Source organism: Ruditapes philippinarum, unplaced genomic scaffold (genome assembly GCF_026571515.1).
Source record: "Ruditapes philippinarum isolate M1 unplaced genomic scaffold, ASM2657151v2 ctg17320_1_1_1_1, whole genome shotgun sequence".
NCBI classification, from domain to species: Eukaryota; Metazoa; Mollusca; class Bivalvia; order Venerida; family Veneridae; genus Ruditapes; species Ruditapes philippinarum.
This window is the reverse complement of record NW_026862627.1, coordinates 1-23,190: the sequence shown is the minus strand read 5'-3', so window position 1 is coordinate 23,190 and position 23,190 is coordinate 1. Positions and strand designations below refer to the sequence as shown.

General features: G+C 32.6%; 1 protein-coding gene across 1 annotated transcript; it reads left to right on the top strand.

The window, feature by feature from the left end:
* The first annotated feature begins 1,819 nt into the window (after positions 1-1,819).
* LOC132719612 (uncharacterized) lies at positions 1,820-14,036 on the top strand. Its single transcript, XM_060703405.1, has 7 exons — positions 1,820-1,909; positions 8,216-8,347; positions 8,985-9,195; positions 9,868-10,057; positions 10,345-10,393; positions 11,370-11,572; positions 12,198-14,036. The coding sequence occupies exons 1-7, from the start codon at positions 1,847-1,849 to the stop codon at positions 12,505-12,507; spliced, it is 1,158 nt and encodes a 385-aa protein (XP_060559388.1). The 5' UTR covers positions 1,820-1,846; the 3' UTR covers positions 12,508-14,036.
* The last annotated feature ends 9,154 nt before the right edge of the window (positions 14,037-23,190 follow it).

The following is a 23,190-nucleotide window of genomic DNA, read 5'->3' as shown; positions in this document are numbered from 1 at the left end:
TTACTGAAATACTCTTCTGTTGTTTTTTAATTCACAAGAATCAAAGGTTTTTGTTGATGTATATTCTATTGTATTGTCAAAAATTCACATGTTGTTTAATATGTCTGCAACCTCTGGTCAGACCGCCTCCGTGGTCGAGGGGTTAGAGTCGATGACTTCTAATCCAGTTACCTCTCTGTCGTGGGTTCGATCCCCGGGAGATGCTTTGGTAGTTTAGCGCGGAGAAAGGTAGTCTAGTACTGGTGTAACTCTCCAGGAACGATGGTTAGGAAACTACCCGCCTATATGACTGAAATACTGTTGAAAAAGGCGTAAAATGAAACAAACAAACAAACAAAACCTCTGGTCAGAAAAGTTTTTAACCTTTTACCCCATGAGCATATTGTGAAAAATGGCCGTTTTCATTGAAACGCCTCCTGTTATAAGTTCAAACTGCTATGAAAAATGCTTCAATACTGATGAAACTTGGCACAAATATAATGACTGGACCATAGCCTCTGTAACAGCATGCTCAATTGTAAATTTCCTGTTAACATGGCAACAGGGGGACGTCTCAAATTGCGAAAAATCACAATTTTGCATTGTTTTTTTCATCAAAACTGATTTCAAAGTGCTGCAACTTCTGAATTGAATTCAGATAGAGTAAAAGGCTTTTCAGCGTCGGTTACTAGTTACTTACCCTAAGATCGACCTGAGGCCATTTTTAGCCTGTCACATGGTCAAAATTTTCTTGGCGATGAGGGGGACAGCCCCCCCCTTTCAAACCCCCCAAACAGAAGGGGGCACATCTCCCTTCTGGCAAACCCCTTGATGTACCATTTTGATGGGGGGGGGGGGGCTCCAAAAAAGTGGTCACCTTTTTTAACAACATACCTCAAACAAAAAACAATGGGGCACAAATAGGGCATTTTTTTCACTGTTTGAGGCCTCAAAAATAAGAGGGGCAAAAAGCCGTCAAAACACGTCTATATGATGTAAAAGGTTTAGCTTTGCACAAGCTCATTGCAAGATTGTTCTATAATTAAGTATTGTTCTGCCAGAGATGACATGATCTCAAGGATCCTTCAGCTTTGTTCCTTGAGAAAAAGAGCTAGCTCTACTGAACAAATTTTGATAAATTGCTCTGTAGATATTTTACATTTAATGGCTCCTTGGATTCTTTGAGAGACAAGTTTGTGCAACTGTATATATTAATCACTTTTGATTTATTCCTCGAACTAACCAGGACTGGTGTCATATGAAGAGATGGTCTTGACCATAGTTTGGTTTAAACCCACAATCCCTAGGTTGGGAGGCAGACACCATAACCTGTAGACTACTGCTCCCCTTTTAACTGGTTTCTTAAGGAACCATTAAAATCCATTGTATGACTATAGGACAGTTCCTTGTGAACTAACGTGAGATAGAGAATTTTTGGTGGACATTTTTTAGTTTGTACAAATATATGTCCTTAGTCTTCATTGCGAAAAAAAAAGAAAAAATATATGTTTTTTTCTAGCAGAGAATCATAGATTTCAAAAGAGACCTGTCATTTAATTATCAGTACAATGTGCATTGATTGTTACACTAACCTTTATTGCACAACCAGTCATGGCATATCCTGGCTAAAAGGGAAATCTTAACTGACACAAATCTGATGCATGAGGTCATGCAACCATCTTTTAAAAACTGGTCTAATAAGGCAGGGGTCTTAATTCTGAGTTGGTCTTAAGTAGGGTTTCTCTATATAGAAAAATGTTTCTTACGGATTTTATACCTGTCTACGGTACGTCTCGTGTTCGTAACGGAAAAAAATTATTTTAAGTGATTAATACGTTGAAGTAAAAATTACAGACGCACAATAAAAATGGCGACTTCCATGCAAATTTGTAATTTATCCAATAATTTAGAAGAATTTCTCCAATCTGAGGTATGCATACACAACATTAATTCGTTTTGGCTTTTTGTAAAGTTCTTATTCTGAAGATGCAACGTTTAACAAAATTTTCTGATTGGAATTTTTTGTTTATATAATTTTTTAACATGAAAATAATTGACAAACAAATCTGCTACACTGTCCGTATACTGCAATAAATTCTACAGAACATGATCTTCCTCCTTATGGATAGGTCTAGTATATCACATGACAAGTGCATGATCCATAAAGATGTTGAATAAGTCTCATAATATGAAAAAGGCAAAGCCTCAAAACAGTCAAAGTAGTGTTGTCCCGATTGTCTCTGAAAATCGATAACTAATCGGACCACCCCATAATCGGCAACAATTGATAGTCTTTTTTAAAAATCGATTATTTTAATGACTCTTCCACCGCTGAATTGCCTATGGTGTAATTTTTTTACATGCAGTCAAAAAGAAGTTTCCCGACTGAATCTCTTTAACTCCAGACAATTTTAAAGTATTTTTTGTATTCACAGTGATTTTTTTTCCCAATTTTCAAAACAACCTGTGGCTCTCTGAAGGGGAAAATATAGAGCGATAAATCAGAAAAGGGGGAAAAACTTGAAATCAAATTCCGACAGTTGAAAATGGAATTTACCAACACATTCTGTAAAATTTTCATTTTCAATTCAATTTGACATGCATGGTACATAGCAGTAGCTATCTACAAGGACAGCTTTCTGTCTTCTAGCTGATATAAATCAGATGCTGTTAAGTCATGGTTCTGCTAAGGAAGTGCACGAGGCATTTAAGGGGAAATTGTAGCATTTGTAGGGGAAATTATACCTTTTTTGGGCTAGGGGAAACAGCCTTTATTCGGCTGTAAAATACAGTAAAAGAAATCACTGATTCAAAACCTATTTAACATCTGGTAATACTACTTTAGAAAATTATAGTGTGTAGTGACATAACATTACAAACTTGTATATCTACTGTAGTTAAATTAGTGATCTACAATACTACTCATTGATATTTAAACTTGTTGACTAGTACTAATATTGACTGCCATAAAGTTGTATTTACAAAAATTGACTGTCACAAAGTAGTATTAGGTATTTGTGTTGTTTGTTTTGAATTCAAAGAGCAAATCATACTAAAAAAGGGCCATTATAAGTACGAAACTCGATGGTACTATCGGCAGACAATCGATTGTGGTGGTCCGATTATCGATAGTGATTTTTGAGTCCGATACCCAACACTACCTCAAAGTGAGCTCTATTTTCTTCACCGTAAAATAGTTTAAAATAATTGTTCATTTTTATTTTACATTTTCCGTTTTATAATTGTCATTCGGTATTTTTTACACTGCTTCCATTTATTCTGGTTCCCCCTTTCTATTATGGTTCCTATAATATGAAATTAGGCAAAGCCTATGAACAGGGAAGTCAGTTAAAAAATCATTTATTTTTCCGTTTAAATGTGTCATTCGGTATTTCATGCACCACTTCCGTTTTCACTCGGAACACTCGATGATTGTTATTAATCCGAAAAGTTGCGATTGCCTGTTATTGGAATACCTCACCTTTTACCATTGAGTTATATTGTAAATGGCGGCGCCCAACTAAAACTGACACTGAAAATTTCATTGATAGGTATAGAATTCTATATATTTTTTTTAATTGATTTTTATTTGTTTTTCTTTGAAATATACACGTGTAGTCTATAGCCGGGCAAGCCAAAGCCCAGGCCGGCTTCGCGGTCCCGGCCTTTGACTTCCCCGTATAAGTGAGCAGGACACCAGGTGACGCTTCTGTAGGTACTCGCTTTACTGTAAATCTCGCTTTGCAAGCAGGCACTTTGGGCCAGCTCGTTGAGCTCGCTATAAAAGAAGGGACTCTTTTTAATATAAATTTTGCTAGATTGTGCTCTGATTCTCAACAGTGCTCAACATAATACAAAGAATATATCAACTTATTCATGTTGATGGGTTGTTTCAACAGGCACGAGTATTAATATGAAATTAGGCAAAGCCTATCAGGGTGTTCACTATCCATGAAATCCTGAGGGTCATTTTGACTAAGTTTTACCAACTACAAGGACAAAGTCTGATGAATTTAACAAAATTGGAAGTTAAAATCCTCAGGGTCAAATCAGCCTTTTTGGAAAAAATTAAAGGGTCAAAGAGTCATTTCAAGGGTCAAATGAACACCCTGCCTTTGAACGGGGAATTCATTAAAAAAATTCCTTTCTTTTTTCCGTGATAAAAGTGTCATTTGGTTTTTTTCGCACCGCTTCCGTTTTCATTCGGAACACTCGATGATTATTATGTATCTGAAAAGTTGAGATTTGTTCCGTTATCAGAATACTCTTCCTATTATTATTGAGTTACATTGTAAACTAGAATTGACATGATATGTCAAGTTTCATAAAAATATTTTCAGTACTTTTTGCGTTATCACTGGATCCAGGTTATGTGTAAAATTTGCCATATTTTCAGTCTATTTGTTGCCATAGCAACCAGAATTTTCAACATAGGAAGAAAAGAAAAAGACGTGCATAATCTCCATACTGCCATCTATCCATATATAAAGTTTCATTAAAATATTTTCAGTACTTTTTGCGTAATCGCGGGATCAAGTTTTGTTGACGGACGGATGGACGGATAGATGGATGGAGGGTAAACCTAAAGTCCCCTCCGGTAAACCGGTAGGGGACTAATAAAGCAAAGCCTCAAAAGGAGCTTTGACAGAAATTATAGTACATTAATATGATAAAGGCAAAGCCTCAATGCGAGCTCGATTTACTTTTACTGTGAAATAGTTTAAAATAATCGTTCATTAAAAAAAATAAATTATTTTACATTTTCTGTTTTAAAACTGTCTTTCGGTCTTTTAAAAGCTGCTTCCATTTATTCTGGTTCCCTCAGGGTGTCCGTTTGACCCTTGAAATGACTCTTTGACCCTTCAAATTTCCTAAAAGCCTGATTTGACCCTCAGGATTTTAACTGGAGGGTCAAATTTTGTTAAAACCATGGGTTTTGACCTTGTAGTTGGTAAAACTTAATTAAAATGACCCTCAGGATTTTATGGCAAGTGAACACCCTGTCCCTGTTCTATTATGGTTCCTATAAAACTGCGCAGGATTCCAGTCTACACATCTGATTTCAATCAGAGTACCTCAGCTTTTATCGTTATCTTGTGATTCAAAAAGTTGCGATGTGTCAATTCAGTACTTCAGACGAAAGTTATTAAAACCATCACTATCTAGCAGGTACTCGCATTACCCTAAAGCTAGCTTTGCGAGCAGGCCCTAGAGCCAGCTCTTCGCGCTTGCTATAATTAAAACCCATTGGCAACACATTTAAGGTTTTCAGTACACTTGCACACTTTTGGCCGCACTCAACACAACCATACACTATACAGCAATTTTTTTCCCTATATTAGTGGTACCCAATAAGGGACCCATTCACAATCACAAAAGGACCTTCACAATTTTCAGACTGGGTCCAACAGACAATTCTGATGAAATTTCACAATTTCCATATAATTAAGCCTTTAATAATGTATTATTTCCTCTCTTCGCTTAATGATGCTAAAATTTTGCCTGTTGTGCTTTGTTTATCTTAAAATGTGTTTAGCTGACCATGATTTCCGTTGCATTCGCCCTTTAAATTTTCGTATTGTTAAAATACACAAAAGCTCTAGGACGAATCAATACCAAAAACAAGCGTCTGGCAATTTCTGTAAACATCATTCAAAAATGTCTTGTAACAATAAGCTGTTTAAGTCAAGTCACAATTTATATGTTTTTCTACTGCTTAATAAGATATTTCACAATCTTAATAAAAAATTCACAATTGTTAAGAAACAACGCAACATTTTTTAACCAGGTTTTCCGAAGGAAAAAAAACTGGTTATTAGATTAGAGGTATGTCGGTGGGGGCGGGCGGGCGGGCGTAAACAATTTCTTCTGTGCGCAACCTCCTCCTACATTTCTTCAATGGATTTTGACCAAAACTTTCACAGAAGCTTTGTCATCAAGTGCCCTTGGCGCATATTGTCGGGGTTTTGCATTAGATAATATTTGACCTAATTATGGCCCTTTGTTTTTTTTCCTTATATAAAATATATAGTGAACAATTTCTTTTGTGCGCAACTCCTCCTACATTTCTCAAGGAATTTTTGACCAAACTTTCACAGAAGCTTTGTCATCAAGTGCCCTGACACATATTGCCAGGGTTTTGCAACATTGGTATATATTTGACCTAATTATGGCCCTTTGTTTTTTTTCCTTATACAGAATATATAGTGAACAATTTCTTCTGTGCGCAACTCCTCCTACATTTCTCAACGGATTTTGACCAACTTTCTCAGAAGCTTTGTCATCAAGTGCCCTGAACATATTGCCAGGGTTTTTGCAATTGGTATATATTTTTTGACCTAATTTTATTGCCCTTTTGTTTTTTTTTCCTTATATAGAATATATAGTGAACAATTTCTTCTGTGCGCAACTCCTCCTACATTTCTCAACGGATTTTGACCAAACTTTCTTAGAAGCTTTGTTATCAAGTGCTGGCACATATTGTCGGGGTTTTGTGATTGGATAATATTTGACCGAATTATGGCCCTTTGTATATTTTTTCTTATTCAGAATATATAGTGAACAATTTCTTCTGTGCGCAACTCCTCCTAATTTCTCAACAGGATTTTGACCAAACTTTCTTAGAAGCTTTGTTATCAAGTGCCTGGCACATATTGCCGGGGTTTTGTGATTGGATAATATTTGACCGAATTATGGCCTTTGTATATTTTTTCCTTATTCAGAATAAATAGTGAACAATTTTTCACAGTGCGCAACTTCAAAATTAAGCAAAAATAAAGTACTGTTTACCTTTCTAAAACATTTGGGGAAAAAAGGCGAATAGACAAAATAAAATTTCTCAATCATTTTTGTTTGAGGAATATTAAAAAAGCCATAATTCCTCCTAAAAATTCAATTAAAAAAATGCCCCTTCATGACAAAGCTTCTGTGAAATATTTTGCTGAAAACCTGGTTGCATCGCATTGCGATGTTCCTTGTTTCACAATTTTTATGGTACCGGACCCATTCACAATTCAGGGAAAAAAATCGCTGCTATATATACAGCCATTTCATGTTTTATATGATATCTAAATTGAATCCACTTGTCAGAGAGTACAGATGGAAACCATATTAATAGGACAGGGAATTAGATTATAATTTGGCCATGGGTAATATGAAATTAGGCAAAGTCTATGAACTGTGAAGTCTGTTAAAAAAATCATTCATTTTTCCGTTTTAAAGAAGTCATTTGGTATTTCATGCACCACTTTTGTTTTCAATCTGAACACTTAACAATTATTCAGAGCTCTAGATAGCATGCAGATCAGAGTGAAATACACATAGTAAATCTAAAATACGCATCCAGGCCTTTCCCCAGACGCTTTAAGCACCGTGCTCTCGCTGTGCCTTAATCTCCAAATCAATCCCGCTGCTGTGCCATAAATTCATCGCTCTGCGATTATTATTAATCTGAAAAATTGCGACTGTCTGTTATCCAAATACCCCGCCTATTATCATTGAGTTACATTGAAAATGGTGGAGTCCAACTAGAACTGACACTGAAAAGTTCATATATAGGATAGAATTCTATAATTGCTTTGTTTTTTATTTAATTTCCTTTTAAATATACACAGTCATCTAATTTAGCACTGGCCCTGTGGCCCATGGCCGGTGAAAATTAGTTCAGGCCAGTGTAAATTTTAAGAAAATTTAGTAAAATATATGGTAGAATAAATTCAAAACTGGAATTTGGGCCAGTAAATTAAAAATCTTAAATTCAATGACTCTATACATGTGTAGTCTATAGCCAGGCAAGCCAAAGCCTGGGCCCATTTTGCGGTCCGGGCCTTTGACTTCCCTGTATTTATAACGGGGAAGTCAGTGAAAATAATAATTCATTTTTATTTTCCATTTTAAAAGTGCCATGCAGTATTTTTTGCATTGCTTTCCTATATTCTGGTTCATTGTCCTATTATGGTTCCCATAGAAGTGCGCAGGAGACCAGTCTACACATCTGTTTTCAATCAGAATTCCTCAGTTTTTATCCTTATCTTGTATGTTGAAAAGTTGTGATTGGCCTATTGCCCATAATTGTGCAGTACTTTCAGCGAAAGTTTTCAAAACCATCACTATGTAGCAGGTACTCGCATTGTCGTAAAGCTTGCTTTCAAGCTCTCTATTAAAAAATGTACATAAAATTTTATTTAAAAAAATTGCATTGTTAAATTAAATTACTTTGTTCCATGTCTATTTACAGTACAGTGCATGTATGTTTTGCCAGGGTTTTTATGGTAAAAGTTTTGGGCAGCCTGTGTGTAGCACATGTCACTTGTTTTTGTTCTCATCAGACATCAACAGAGATGAAGGAGAAGAGGATATCTACACTGAGGTATTGATTTATGTATTGAGGAAAATGTTAAGTGAGGTATTGTCTGTTAATTGAGTCATGTTTTAAGTAAAATGAAAACAGGTAATAAAAATCCGTATTCTGAGGTATTGATTTACCATCGGAAGAAAATGTAAGCTCTGGTATTGATTTATGTTTGGAGGAGAATGTATCATTTCATAAATATTGGGACCAATTTAGGCCACGTTTCCAAAAAAGACATAGAATTCTCATACCTAATTCTTGGCCCCATTCTCCTCTTAGGTGATTAGTGCCCTGTAAGATGTCATAGTCTTGATCAAAATGTACTCCTACTTTCTACTATAGAGAAAATCTGTATTTAATATAAAACTGGTACTCATTTACTGTTACATCTAAATCAGTCGTACTAAAGTAAAGCAGTGGTTTTGTAAATTTATGTGAAATAAGTAGTTCAGAAATTTTATAATGATTGATATGCTTTTCATGAGTAATAATTACTGTGTAAATTTAAATTATTTCAAACAGGAATAAATAGTAATTAGACTTCTATAAAATATAAGTAAAAGTATCATGTAACTGATTAATTGTGGGTAAGCAATTGAAACTTATATGTATTGCTATTGTGTAATGATTTATGTTAATTACATGTAACTATCAGAAAGCAGATTCCGGAGACAGTGGTAATGAGGAGCCAGAAATGGCGCAAGATTTCTGTGATCACAGTCCCCTCCCAACCAGTTCAACGCCTGTGCGAGCATCGCAAGTGTCCCACAAGATGGACAAGTTAGCTGAAAGGATTGGTATGCTGACATTACCACGGGAAAGAGATCATGTGCCCGAGGGACTGGTGGACTCTTTACCACCTGAAGGTAGCAGCCATATTATCTAGACCTGTCATTTATAGAAACAATATCAAAGTATCATGGACCATTGAAATCATTTGTTGTTGGATTATGGATGACTCTCATTTTAACACATTGAAATATGGCCATAATGATAAATCATAAATGACATTATCCTTAAAAGCCAATTATTTATATAGAATTCAAGAAATTTCTCCATGTTTTTATTATTTTTTAGACAATCAATGCTAGCATTTGTGCAGTAACTGTTACAAATAATAATGATATCAAAATAATTATATACCCTGATATTGGTTGTTTTTTCATGTAAAATATAACTTTTATGTATTTCTTTATATTACACACATGTTATATAAGTTATATATATATATAACATTTTCATGATGTCATTTTCACTGATTTATTTTATTAGAAATACTGCATACAGAATGTGCGTCAAATGTCAAAGCATGTTTATTTTTATTATTATTAAATTCAATGCTTTTAGTTTTGTGATAAAAAAAACTTGCTGTCATATATCATATAATTTCATTCAACTTGTCCAAGAAAATGTTATAAAGGGAACCTCTGAACTCAATGAATGAAATTTTTCAATTATATATGTAGGCAGCTGATGTGTGAACCTTAATATATATTTTGGCAGGATTGAAATATCAGTGTATTGATTTTTTTTTACAGTTTTATTGGTAGTGTTCAAGTATCTGGACGACATTTCATTATGGACAGCAGGAATGGTTTGTCCTAGGTGGCAGCAGCTCTTACAAGGGGAGACCAATGATTCAAAATGGCGGGAATTTACAAAACTTAGATGGCCACTTTTTAATCCACATTATAAAGTAAAGAAATGGAAAACCATTTATACAAAATTGTAAGTGAAAATAAAACAGAGGTGAAAATTATTTTAGGATGTATGCATTAGTCTCGTTCTTTTCTTGATCTTATGTTCTATGAATTATCTACAATATTTTGTTGCACATCTTGTTAAGAGTCTCGATTTGTTTGATTCAGAGCAAATAAGGTTCATGTCTAACACTGGAAAATTTAGGTTTAGTACATGTTTAATTCCGCTCTGTCATTGATACAATGTTATTTTAGTTTCAGTTCATGTATCATTGTGCTGTGACATTGATATAATGTTATTTTACATTGTTATAGGTTGGAAAGCTCACCTTGTAGACACTGTTTGGAAAGCATGATGTTACAGGTAGATATTGTCTCTTTATAGATCAATTTTCAGGCTACATTTTTTCTCCCTTAATGAATTTCTGTTACTTTACTGATTTAATATTTTAATCCACCTGAGGTTGACATAATTTTTTGTCCTGACAGTCTGTCACTTTGTTTTCAATTTGAACCTTTGCTGTAAGAAGATTGGACCAAAAAAAACACCATATATTTTAAAACATTCAGCTTTTTTCAGAGGAAAGTACACATACATATATGGGATTTCTTCTTGACAAGTCATATATGCCAATGTTAAGCTTATTTGGAAAAATCAAAATATTTTATAGGAATTTTCAAGATAAAATTTCAAATTTATAACAGTTCTGTCAGTTAGAAAAAAGCCTATAATATATATGCAGGGTTGTCATTAAGAGGCGGCAGGAGGCCAAAATGCCTGTCTCAAATGCATTATGGGCCGTCTCAAAATTAAGAAAACACTCTTTGTTATGCATGATAAAGACAGAAATGACCGCCTCAAGTTTAAAACAAACCTTCTGCAAAAAATGTTAATGACAACCCTGTATATGTAAAATCAAAATGAGCAGCGTTACGACAAAACCAACATAGTGTGTTTGCGACCAGCATGGATCCAGACCAGCCTGCGCATTCGCGCAGCAGTCTGATCAGGATCCATGCTGTTCGCTATCAGTTTCTTTACTTGTAATAGGGTTGGTAAGCGAACAGCATGGATCCTGATCAGACTACACTGATGCGCAGGCTGGTCTGGATCCATGCTGGTCGCAAACGCACTATGTTGATTTTGTCTTGACGCGGCTCAAATAAGTATTGACTGGATAGTGAATAGTACAGATCATGATCAGATGGCAAAGATCTGGCTGATCCTGGTCTGTACTGTTCACATGGGTAGGTTCTGTTGCCTAAGCAGGGTAAAGATTAAAATAAGATTATTTTAGGGAGAAAAGGGGCAAGATTATCAAATAGTAGTATGTTTTCAGAGTACGCCACCTATAGAAGAGAATTCATGGAGACATAGGCGACTAAGGAGTGAACTTAAAACCCTCAAGTCTGATCCTCCAGAAGGTATACGTGCTGAACCTTTGGACCGGCACTGTTGCCACTGGCAGGCTTCTATCACAGGACCACAAGGAAGTCCATATGAGGGTGGCTTGTTCCTGTTATATTTACAAATTCCAGACAGGTTTGTGATATATCTAATGATTATTTTTAGCTTGATTAATATGGAGAGCTATTGTTCTTATCCTGGCGACGGCATCACACTTTGCCACTTTGTGGTTTTTTTGCATGCAAGTTGGTATCTCCATAACTACTGTAGAGAATTGGTTAAAACTTTTACTCACTTAATTGAAAGTATGGGAGGTCACTGTTCAAGGCTCATAACTCTAACATGCCTTTTGATAGAATTATGGGCCTTTTAGAACTTCTTAAATTCTCAATATCAGGGTTCTAGTTTTACTATCAAGCATTAAGAATAGTTGAGCGTCAGCGTAACCACTTACGCTAAAGTTTTTGTAACACCTCAAATATTTTCAAAGTCCATTGACATATGGCTTTGAAACTTTGCACACTTGTTCACCATCATGACCCCAACCTGTAGACAGGAAGAGGTAACTTATCAAGCACTTTGACAGAATTATGCCCCTTTTTCAACTTAGAATTTACATTTAGGTTTGCATACCACCTCTGATATTTTCACCCGTGATTCTTTCTTTTTGTATCAGATACATTTATAAGTTGTTTTTTTGTAACAGTTACAATACTGTTTTATTTAATTTAAATAAATATTTTTTCTTTTTGTATTACAGTTATCCAATGAGACCCCCAAAGGTTCAGTTTATAACAAAGATATTTCATCCTAATATTAGTCGACATGGAGACGTGGGCTTAGATTCTATACACTATAACTGGAGCCTGGCTCTAACTATATCTAAAGTTCTAATAAGTATCCAGTCTTTATTGACAGACCCATATTGTGATGTGTGCATGGAACCAGCCATTGGGTCCTTGTACAGTAAAAATAGACAAGAGTTTGATAGAATATCACGATTATGGACGTGGAAGTACGCAATGCACGATTTCCTCATGCCTATGGAAATAGATCTGAATGGATTATAGCATTATATGAAACGATACTAGAGAGGTTGCAATTTCTAATTTGTTAGCTGATACAGTTGTGAAGAATTTGTTTAAAAGCAAAATGCCATCAGATTCTTGCAAATTTTCATGAAAGTTTTGAAAATGCATTTAAAAGTAAAATATTGTCAAGTGAACAAAGAAAGTAATTTACACATTGGAAACAACACTTACAATCCACGTAAATTATCTAAAAGAGGTCAAAATATACAAAGATACCTCTTACTGTGTTAGTAATGCATTAGAATTATAAGTGATTGATACTGCAAAATCGGTCATTAAGCGCACATAACATGTAAATAATTAATTAAATACTGAATTTTTTTTTACTTACTTTTAAGATCTTAATAAATTTTTCTAAAGATTAAATTTCTTGAAATATTTTGGCTCTTTTGGAGGTGTGCAGCTTTAAACAATATTTTAACAATGTTTGCAAAGTTCTTATTTTAACATATTTTAACCCTTAACCTGCTGAATGGTTGTAATTGATTTGTCTTGTTTTAAATTTGGAACAGTCTATTGAAACTTTAATATCAAAAAAACAAATGAGCAGTGCCATGACAAAACCAACATAATGCTTTTGTGACCAACATGGATCCAGACCATCCTGCACCTCCATGCAGTCTGATCAGGATCCATGCAGTTCGCTATCAGTTTCTCTACTTGTAATAGGGTTTGTAAGCAAACAGCATGGATCCTGATCAGACTGCACGGATGCGCAGGCTGGTCTGGATCCATGCTGGTCACAAATGCTCTATGTTGGTTTTATCATGGCGCGGCTCAAATAAATGAGCTAAACATAGTATTACGGTTGATCAGACAGAACAGATATGCAGGCCCGCCAAGCTCTATACCGATGGTAAAGGTGAATCACTTTTTTTCAAATGGAATAAGGGTTAAAACTGACATATGAATTTACTGCAGTGGTTACAAACATGACCTTTGGTTGATTTTGCTAGAGTTTGTTCTACAGGAGTTGCATCTAAATCTAAAAACTATAAATTTATAGGAAAATCTTAACTGCATAAAATAAGTAGCAAGGAATTTATCTCATGAAAAGCCTCATATCAAATTGATCAATATGTTCATAAATTATGTATAAATATGCTAAAAAATCAGTAAAAATGTAAAGAGATCGAAAGTGTAACAAAGTTAAAAACGAAAAAAATATATAAAATGCTATCATTGATATATGTAACTATGTTGAATATGCATATAAATTTTATTTTGAAAATACGAACAAAAATCAATTAATATGCTAAGAAATGAAAAGATGTGCTAAGAAATTTAATTACTAAATTGTAATCTCTCTAGTTTTTAAAGGTTGTGCAATTATATATTTGTTAATGACTTAAATTGTTATTGTAGCTTATCTTGCATAATTGATTATATTTGTTTATCTTTTATTTTATGTTTTAATATCATTTTTCTTTGTTAAAGACAAATATTATTTTATATTTTCCCCAATTTTGCATTTATGGCAACTTTACATTGTTCTACAAACCATATTTTCTGTCATAGAATAAAGTAGTGATATTACTTAAAAGCTTTCTTTGTGTTGGCTACTCAAAATGTGTTCTTTTAGTTTATATGACAGTCAAAATTTGTATTGCAACATAGTATAATGATATGGTGGTTGTCTGTCAGTGGACCAAGCTGTTTTCCATACAATAATTTAGGATAATATCCAAAAAGGTGCTGGTTGCCTTGATTCGACCTAAAAAGATATATATTTTCAGTTACAAATATAACAAACATTCAATACAACAAAACTTCACATTTTCTTGTTTATTTATGTTTAGAATGTATAAATATCATATTACAGATTAAATATACTTTCGGTAAAAACATAGCAACCAGTATCTTTGCTTATTACATGGTCTTGGTTGCATCTGGCAATTATGTGAGAAATTTTCAATAACCATATTAACACATTGGATGTTGCTATTGACATTCTTGGACAAGTAGACCGTCTTCGCCAATCGAAAAGAGCACTGGATCACGGGCATAGGAAAGTGGTCAGTTTATAAATATTAACTGGCACAGAGTAAGGCATGGGGAAATCAGCGAACAGTTTTGTTTTGCTGTGACTGAAATGAATAGTTGTTTATAATATTTCGCTGTGTATCTGTTGACCCCCTCCTCTCTTTTTCAGATAGAAATTATATGTACCAGTAGACTAGTAGGATATTGAACCAACTAAAGAAATTTTAACGGGTTTTAAAAAATTTTCCAACAAATGTTTGGGCAAAAAAAATTCAAATTTTTATAAAATAGAATAATTTTAAAAAGGACAATATTTTTAAAAAGTTGGTCTACATTTTTTATATGGGATTAAAAAAGGACTGTTTTTTAGGGGACTGGGCTTTTTTTGATAAACCCCCAATAAACTTAAAGACCAAAATTTTAAAAAACGTTTTCGGGGGGTTTTATAAATTTTAATTTTTTATATATTTAAATTTTGCTATTTTCTTTATGAAAATCCCCCTTTAAAAAACCGCACTCAAAAGTTAAAATTCATGCTTTAAGGGCAAAAATGGGGGAGATGCCCTTGCATTTTAAAAAAATTTCCCCCCGGGGGGAAAAAAAAGGGGAAAAACTTCGGTTTAAATTTTCCCCTGAATCGGGAACACTTTAATATGTTTGTAAATTTGCTTTGGGTTTTAAAAAAATTTGGAAAATGGACGTCTTAATATCCCCCAAAACATTTTTTATTATAAACTAAACAAGCTTTCATATTTCAAATAAATTTTAAAATTTTTATTTTTTTTTATTCAACTTTAATTTTCAAGCATATAAATGACGGGCAAATTTCAAAAACAAATTTTTAGAGGTTTTTTTTGCCCCTGGGCCCCGGGCCCCCGCCTGGGTGATGAAACACCCCCTCCTTTGGGGCAGGCCCCAAAAACCCCTGAAACCCCAAACCCGCATGTACCGTCAACACAAAAGGAATTTGCGAAACCCAAAAAAATTGTTACTTCCGGGGGAACTGAGTTCCCGGCAAATTTGGTCCGGGGAAAAAACAAGAAAAGTTGGGTGGGTGAAAAGGACAAAAAAAAACATTAATGAAAATTTTTAATTTAAAAGGGAAAAACCCCCCGAGGAAAATATTAAATTCCCCCTTTTTTTAAAAAAAAGTTTGGAAAAAAAAGAATCTCCAAAATTAATTTTTAATTAAATTTTTAATCTTGAGGGCCAAAAACTAAACGATTTTTTAAGTTTTGAGATGAAGGGAAATTTTATCGGTTTAAATTTTCCTTTATTTAAAAAAAATTTATTACATTTTTGGGAAAAAAAACAAAAAAAAAAAAAGGAAACGGCCCCCTTAAAATATTTTAAGATAAAATCGTGTTTTTTAAAGTTTTTAAAAATTTTTTCATAATCTTAAAAAATTTTTTTTAAGGGTTTTTTTGTTTTAAAAATAAACATCAAAATTTTCCAAAAAATTTTACGAAAACGAGTCACACATTGATTATAAAATCATGAAAAAATAAACAGAAATAATTAAACTTTGCACGCAGCTACAGATTTCTTGATCACATGTAAGCAACATAGTCAACGTTCCGGACAGGTCACATGACCCTACAGTCGGGAAGTCACCTGACAATCTTCGGAGACTGAAAATAGTTTAACATTTCCTCTTTAACAGTTCTTTGTTTTTTAAGCATTCTCAGAAAAAGTCTTTTTCGGGGTTAACAGAATGCAAGATTCTTTATTATTCACTTGTGAAATGTCTTTTAGTTTTTCTGGGACATATGTTGACTTAAAAAAATTATTTCCGAAACCTTGTACAATTGTTGATAAATGTCCAATATAAAGAATCGCTTTAGAATTTCTACTTTTCAAACGTTAATAATATATAATTGTATCGCTAACAATTTTGTTCAAAGTTTTGTAGACAAAAGAAAAAGACCTGGCCTGAAACTAAAACGGAAGTGTATCATAACTGAAAATCACTTACTTGCCACACCGACCAACACGACGCAGACGACAATTTTCACAGTAGTGGAATACATGTTGCTTGAATGGGAAATTAATGAAATTTGACTAACAGTGGAGTAAAGATCCTCTTTATATATGCACTAATTATCAATTAAAACATGAGACGTAGTGAGGGGCGCTTTTTAACATGATTTTTCAAGCATCTAACTTGGTGACGGGTTTCTATAAATGGACGATGTTCAAAATGGACAATTCCATAAATGGACAAACAACGTGTACCAAACGCATGCTGTAAACGTGAGCCTCCCAAAAAATTTCCTACCCCCATTAAAACTTCCTGGGAATGAAAAAAAAACCACTGGATGCACCTTTTTTTTTCCCTTTTTTATCTTTAATTTTCAAAATTAGAAATTTTATTAACTTCGGTTTTAGATATCCCCATTGGTAACAAAAAATTGAAAGGGGTTTTACAATAAATACAGAAAATCAACTTCCTTTAAAAAAATTTAAAAAAAAAAATGATTATAAAAAATGGATTATTTTAAATTTTAAATTAAAAATTTAAGGGCAAAAGCTAACCTTACCGAACGTGCGGCATTTTGGGTAGAAATTTTAGTTTTTTAGAGTTTTTATTTTTCCACAGAAATCAAATTAGAGCACAAAAAACAATTTAATTTGTAACCCTTTTAAAAATTAAACCCCCCACTCCAATAAAATTTCCCGAAAGCTTTTTAAAAAAATCACTTTTTGGGGAAATTGCGGAAAATTAAAGGGGTTTAAGCACCTTTTGATGATTCAATTTATGGTTAAAGAAGGTTCAGTCCTGTTAAAAATTTCCTTTAAAATATAATTCATGAAGGAAAAAAAAAATAATTCCCTGAAAAATAATTTTTCCCCTTTTTTCTTTTATTTAAAAATTTTAGCTTTTTAAACTGAAAATTTTAATTTTTCCCCCAAAATTGGAAAAATTCTTTAAATAAATTTCAAAAAAGAAAAATTTAAAAAAAAGGGGATCCAAAAGTTAGAACAAGTAATTATCCCAAAATTAAAAAATTTTAAAAAATTAAAGTTTTTCTTTTCCCAAATTTTTGGTTTTCATCCAAATTTTTTTAAATTTACTAAAAATGTTAAAGATGGAAAAATTTAAAAATTTAGTTTACCAATTTTTAAAAAAACGATTTTTTTTTCCCATTTAAAAAGTTTTCGGACCTTTCATTAATTGAAGAAACCGGCCCAGGGTTGAAAGGAAAGTTCTACAAAAATTAGGAAAGGGGCCAAAAAATTTTTTAAAATTTTAGTTTTTAAATTTCCCTTTTTTAAAAAAAAAATTTTCCAAAAACATAATTAACCTTTCCTTAATTTTTAAGGGAAAAAACAATTGGGAAAAAATACAAAACCATAACTTTTAAAAAAAACTTAAAATTTTAAAAGAAATTTTTTTTTTAAAACTTTTCTTTTTTTGTAATTTCCCGGGCTTAACACTCCAATTGCCAAACTTTAAAGGGGAACCCGTTAAAAAAAGGGGTTTTCGGGGGACACTTTATCACCCAAAGGTTAATGGGGGGGTGGGGGGAAATTTCTTTAAAAAAGGGAAAAAAATTTTCGTTTTCTTTAAAATTTAAAACAAATTTTTGTAATTCCAAAACACGGAGTTTAAAAAAAATTTTACCCTTTTTAAACTTTACCAAAAAACTTCAAAAATTTTAAACAAAGAAAATTGGTTTTATAAAACTAAAAAAAGTTTTTAAAAACCCTTTTTCCGAACCCCGGTTTCCCTTTATAAATGGGTATTTGGTTACAAAAAGGAAAAAAAAATCTTTATTTCCTTATTTAATTCCCTTGGACCTAAACGGCCGGGAAAACCCTTTCCCTTCCCATTTAAAAACCTTTTCCTTAAAAGAATTTTTTTTCCCGAAGGAAAATACCTTTTTACCGTTGGGAAATTCATTAAACTCGGATTAAATAATTTTGGAAAGGTTAAAATCCCTCCCCCCTCTCCCAAACCCCCATTTCAAATTTTAAAAATTACCTTTTGAACTATTTAAAATTTTATTTTTTCCCAACAAAAACCAAAAAAGGTTTTTAATTTGGGGGTTTTTAACTTTTAAATTAAAAAAAAAGAATTTTTCAAAAAAGATTTATTTTTATTTTTGAAAAAATTTGAAAACCGTTTGGTTTTTTATAAAAAACTTTTTAAAAAACATTTTTTTTAAAAATAGTTTTCCCGGTTTTTTTTTTGGGAAAAATTTTTAAAAATTCAGGCAAAATTTTAAGTCAAAAAGCAAATCTAAAAACAATTTTTTAAAAAAAAATGGGGTTTTCCCCTTTAACCTTTCTTTTAATTTAAAAAAGAAAAACCCCTTAAAGGTTTTCAAGGGATGGCGTAACAATCAAATTTTTTATGTAAAAAAATTTAATTTAAACCCTTTTGGTAAATTTAAACCTTTTTGAGAAATTTCCAAACCAAATTTTTGAAAAAAGTGCATAAACCCCCTTTAACCCAAAAACCCAAAAAGGAATTTTTATCCCTTGGGATTTAAACAAAAAACCCTTATTCCGAATAGTTTTATTTCTAACAACAATTTAAAAGGAACAATTTTAAATTCCCTTTTAAAGTAACAAAAAAAACACCAATTAATTCGGAAAAAAGTGGGAAAATTTTTTAAACTTTTTAAATTACTCCCCGGAAAAGCCAATTTAAAAATGAAATTTTTTCTTTTACAAAAAATTCAACTGAAATAACTTCCCCCATAACAAAATAATAAAATTTCTCCACAATAAAAAAATTTTTTTTCAAGGGGGGTTTTTTCTCCAAATTTTAAATACCCATGAAATTTTTTTTCTTTTTAAACAGGTTGAATTATTTTTAATACTTAATTAACCTTTACAAAGTTTAAAATTTCTACTTTTAAATTTCTTTCCCAAAGTTGCAAAACGACCCAATTTTTAACAAGGGAAATTCAAACCTAAAAAATTTCCACCCGGGACTTAAACCTTTTTCCACACAAGGTTAAAAATAAACCTAAACCTTTTAAAATAACAAAATTCAAAGGAAAACTTTTTAACACCCAAAGTGAACATTAACCGAAAATTTTCTCCCCTATTAAAAAACAAAATAAAAGGGAAAACGTACTGACTGGATAGTGCAGACTCTGATCAGATGGCAAAGATGTTTGGGCCAGTCCTGGTCTGCATTGTAAACATGAGTAGATTCTGTTGCAGTCAGTATGGACTCAGTAAGGTCAAGATTAAAATAAGATTATTTTAGGGAGAAAAGGGGCAAGATTATCAATGCAAAATGTCAAACAGTAGTATGTTTTCAGAGTTCACACCTATAGAAGAGAATTCATGGAGACATGCGGCTAAGAAGTGAACTATAAACCCTTAAGTCCGATCCTCCGGAAGGTATACTTTCTGAACCTCTGGACCGGCACTGTTGCCACTGGCAGGCTTCTGTCACCGGACCACAAGGGAGTCCGTATGAGGGTGGTTTGTTCCAGTTATATTTACAAATTCCTGACAGGTATGTGATACATCTAATTATTTTTACCTTGATTAATAGGTGATATTTTTCTTATTACGGTGACGGCAACACACTTTGGTTTAGTTTTTGCATGTAAGTTGGTGTCTCCATAACTACTGTAGGAAAAAGGTTGGAACTTTCGAACACTTATTTGAGAGTATAATGGGAGATCACTGTCAAGGCCAATACTTCAACATGCCTTATGATAGAATTGTGGCCCTTCTTGAACTTTTTGTGCTTTGTAAAGTTTACATTATTCGGGCTGTAGTTTACTATCAAACATTGAGAATAATTGAGCACATAGTCCTTCCAACATTTCCTATTATAGAATTTATATATCCTGACAAAGAACCATACAGCTTAACAACTGTTTGATTAAATTATTTTTCTTAAGGTATGAGCCCCCTAATGGGCACTATAAGGAGCTATAAAATTGACAACATAGGTCAGTTATATACCTTAAAAGACACAAGAATGCAAAATTTAAACAAAGTTTACCGTATGGTTTACGAGCTATGGACATTTTTCTAAAGTAAAACTTGGGTATTAGAAGGGCTCTTTTTCAGAAATGGGAAACTCTAATTATTCTATCATATAATCATTATGAACTAATGTTTTCCTATAGAATTTTGTTAAGAACCAAATAATAGCATTCAGCTAACAAATGACCCAGCAAAAATATTGTTTCTACTCAAAATGTTTGAAATATGTATATAAGTAGTTGTTTGATTATTTTTCTACTTGGAGGGCCTTATTCAAAATATCCCTAAAATTTACTAAAATCACGGGCTGTTTTCAAAGTTTGCATAAATTTTCTTAAAGGTATATTGATTGCGCTTGTCAAATATAAAATAATTTTACCGTCTTGTTTTTATTTTATTATACTTTGAAAATACAAGGTACCATATTTGATAATAAATTTGGCACAATTAAGCCAATAAATACCAATAATAATTTTATAATTAAAATGAAACACTTTTTTCTTATCAAGAGTGATCTGAGAGACACAAATAATGTTCAAAGAAAAAAAAAGAAGAAAAAAAGAGTTGCCTCTTTTGGGGCTTGAACCCATGCCCCTCAGTTACAATGCAGTTGACAGTAGTTCTAGCCTATTTGAGTACTCTTCAAAGTGGAGGTAATGCATTAGGTGGGTCATACGTGTTCAACCTTTGCCTTAGAATATTATTTAGAATTAATAAGAAGTTAATATAATGGTATTTTTATTATATTAAAGCGTATAAATCTAAATTTACTAAAATACATTAAGAAAATTTTTAAACGGCAAAATTATGAATTTTCCATAATCTAATCATAGAATGCCACAGAATATATTATGTTGTTATTATCAGAGTAGTTAGGGGCGTCCGTGTACAGTAAAATAGACAAGAGTTTGATAGAATATCGCGATTATGGACGTGGAAGTACGCAATGCACGATTTTCTCATGCCGATGGAAATAGATCTGAATGGATTATAGCATTATATGAAAGAATACTGGAGAGGTTACAATTTCTAATTTGTTAGCTGATACAAATGTGAAGAATTTGTTTTAAACAATATTTTTAAATATGAGCAAAGTTATTATTTTAAACATATTTTAACCCTTAACCTTCTCAATGGTTGTAATGGATTTGCCCTGCTTTGAATTTGAACCAGTCTATTGAAAGTTTAAGGAGTTTCAATATCAAAAGCTTAAAATATGTATCAAGGTTGATCAGGCTGCACAGATATGCAGACCGACCAAGCTCTTTACCGATGGTAAAGGTTAATCACTTTTTTTCAAGTGGAATAAGGGTAAAACCGCCTCCGTGGTCGAGGGGATAGAGTCGATGACTTCTAATCCAGTTACCTCTCTGGCGTGGGTTCGATCTCCGGGAGATGCTTTGGTAGTTTAGCGCGGAGGAAAGTAGTCTAGTACTGGTGTAACTGTCCAGGAACAATGGTTAGGAAACTACCCGCCTATATGACTGAAATACTGTTGGGAAAAGGCTTAAAATGAAACAAACAAAAAAAGTTAAAACTGACATATGAATTTATTGCAGCAATTACAAACATGACCTTTGGTTGCATTTGCTAAATTTCTTTCTACTGGAGTTTAAATATAAAAACTATAAATACTGGTACACATGGTACACATTGTATTTGAAAATCTTATCTAGGTAAATTAAGTAACAAGGGATTTATCTCTGAAAAATATATACTATCAAATTAATGAATATGTTCATAGATAGATAGATATGCTAACAAATAAAAAAATGTTATCAGATTAATAAAAAAAAGCGTAAAACAAATAATATAAAAAATGCTAGAAAATTGATAAAAATGCTAAAAAAAAATTTTAAATGCTAGAAAAATCAATAAATATGCTAACAAATGGAGAAAAAAACCGCTATAAAATTTAATTACTAAATTGTAACCTCTCTTGTTTTTAAAGCTTGTGCAATTATATATTTGTTAATGACTTAAATTGTTATTGTAGCTTATCTTGCATAATTAATTATATGCGTTTATCTTTTATTTTATGTTTTAATATCATTTTTCTTTGTTAAAGACATATATTGTTTTATATTTTTTCCCCAAATTTTGCATTTATGGCAACTTTATATTGTTCTACAAACCATATTTTCTGTCATAGAATAAAGTAGTGATATTACTTAAAAGCTTTCTTTGTGTTGGCTACTCAAAATGTGTTCTTTTAGTATTATATGACAGTCAAAATTTGTATTGCAACATAGTATAATGATATGGTGGTGTCTGTCAGTGGACAAGCTGTTTCCATACAATAATTTAGGATAATACCAAAGGTGCTGGTTGCCTTGATTCGACCTAAAAGATATTATTTTCAGTTACAATATAACAAAAATTCAATACAACAAAACTTCAACATTTTCTTGTTTATTTATGTTTAGATGTATAAATATTATATTACAGATTAAATATCCTTTCGGTAAAAACATAGCAACCAGTATCTTTGCTTATTACATGGTCTTGGTTGCGTCTGGCAATTATGTGAGAAATGTCCGATCTCCATATTAAACATTGACACATTGGATGTTGCTAAGGACATTCTTGAACAAGTAGACCGTCTTCACCATTCGAAAAGAGCACTGGATCACGGGCATCGCTAAATTGTCACTTTATAAATATTAACTTGCACAGAGTAAGCATGGGGGAATCAGCGAACATTTTTGTTTTGGCTAA

Excerpts from the sequence above, each read along its gene's own strand:
- LOC132719612 (XM_060703405.1), top strand. The coding sequence starts at position 1,847 with ATGGCGACTTCCATGCAAATTTGTAATTTATCCAATAATTTAGAAGAA. Across the intron at positions 8,348-8,984 it reads AAGAGGATATCTACACTGAG|AAAGCAGATTCCGGAGACAG; the intron begins GTATTGATTTAT and ends TGTAACTATCAG. Across the intron at positions 10,394-11,369 it reads TGGAAAGCATGATGTTACAG|AGTACGCCACCTATAGAAGA; the intron begins GTAGATATTGTC and ends GTATGTTTTCAG.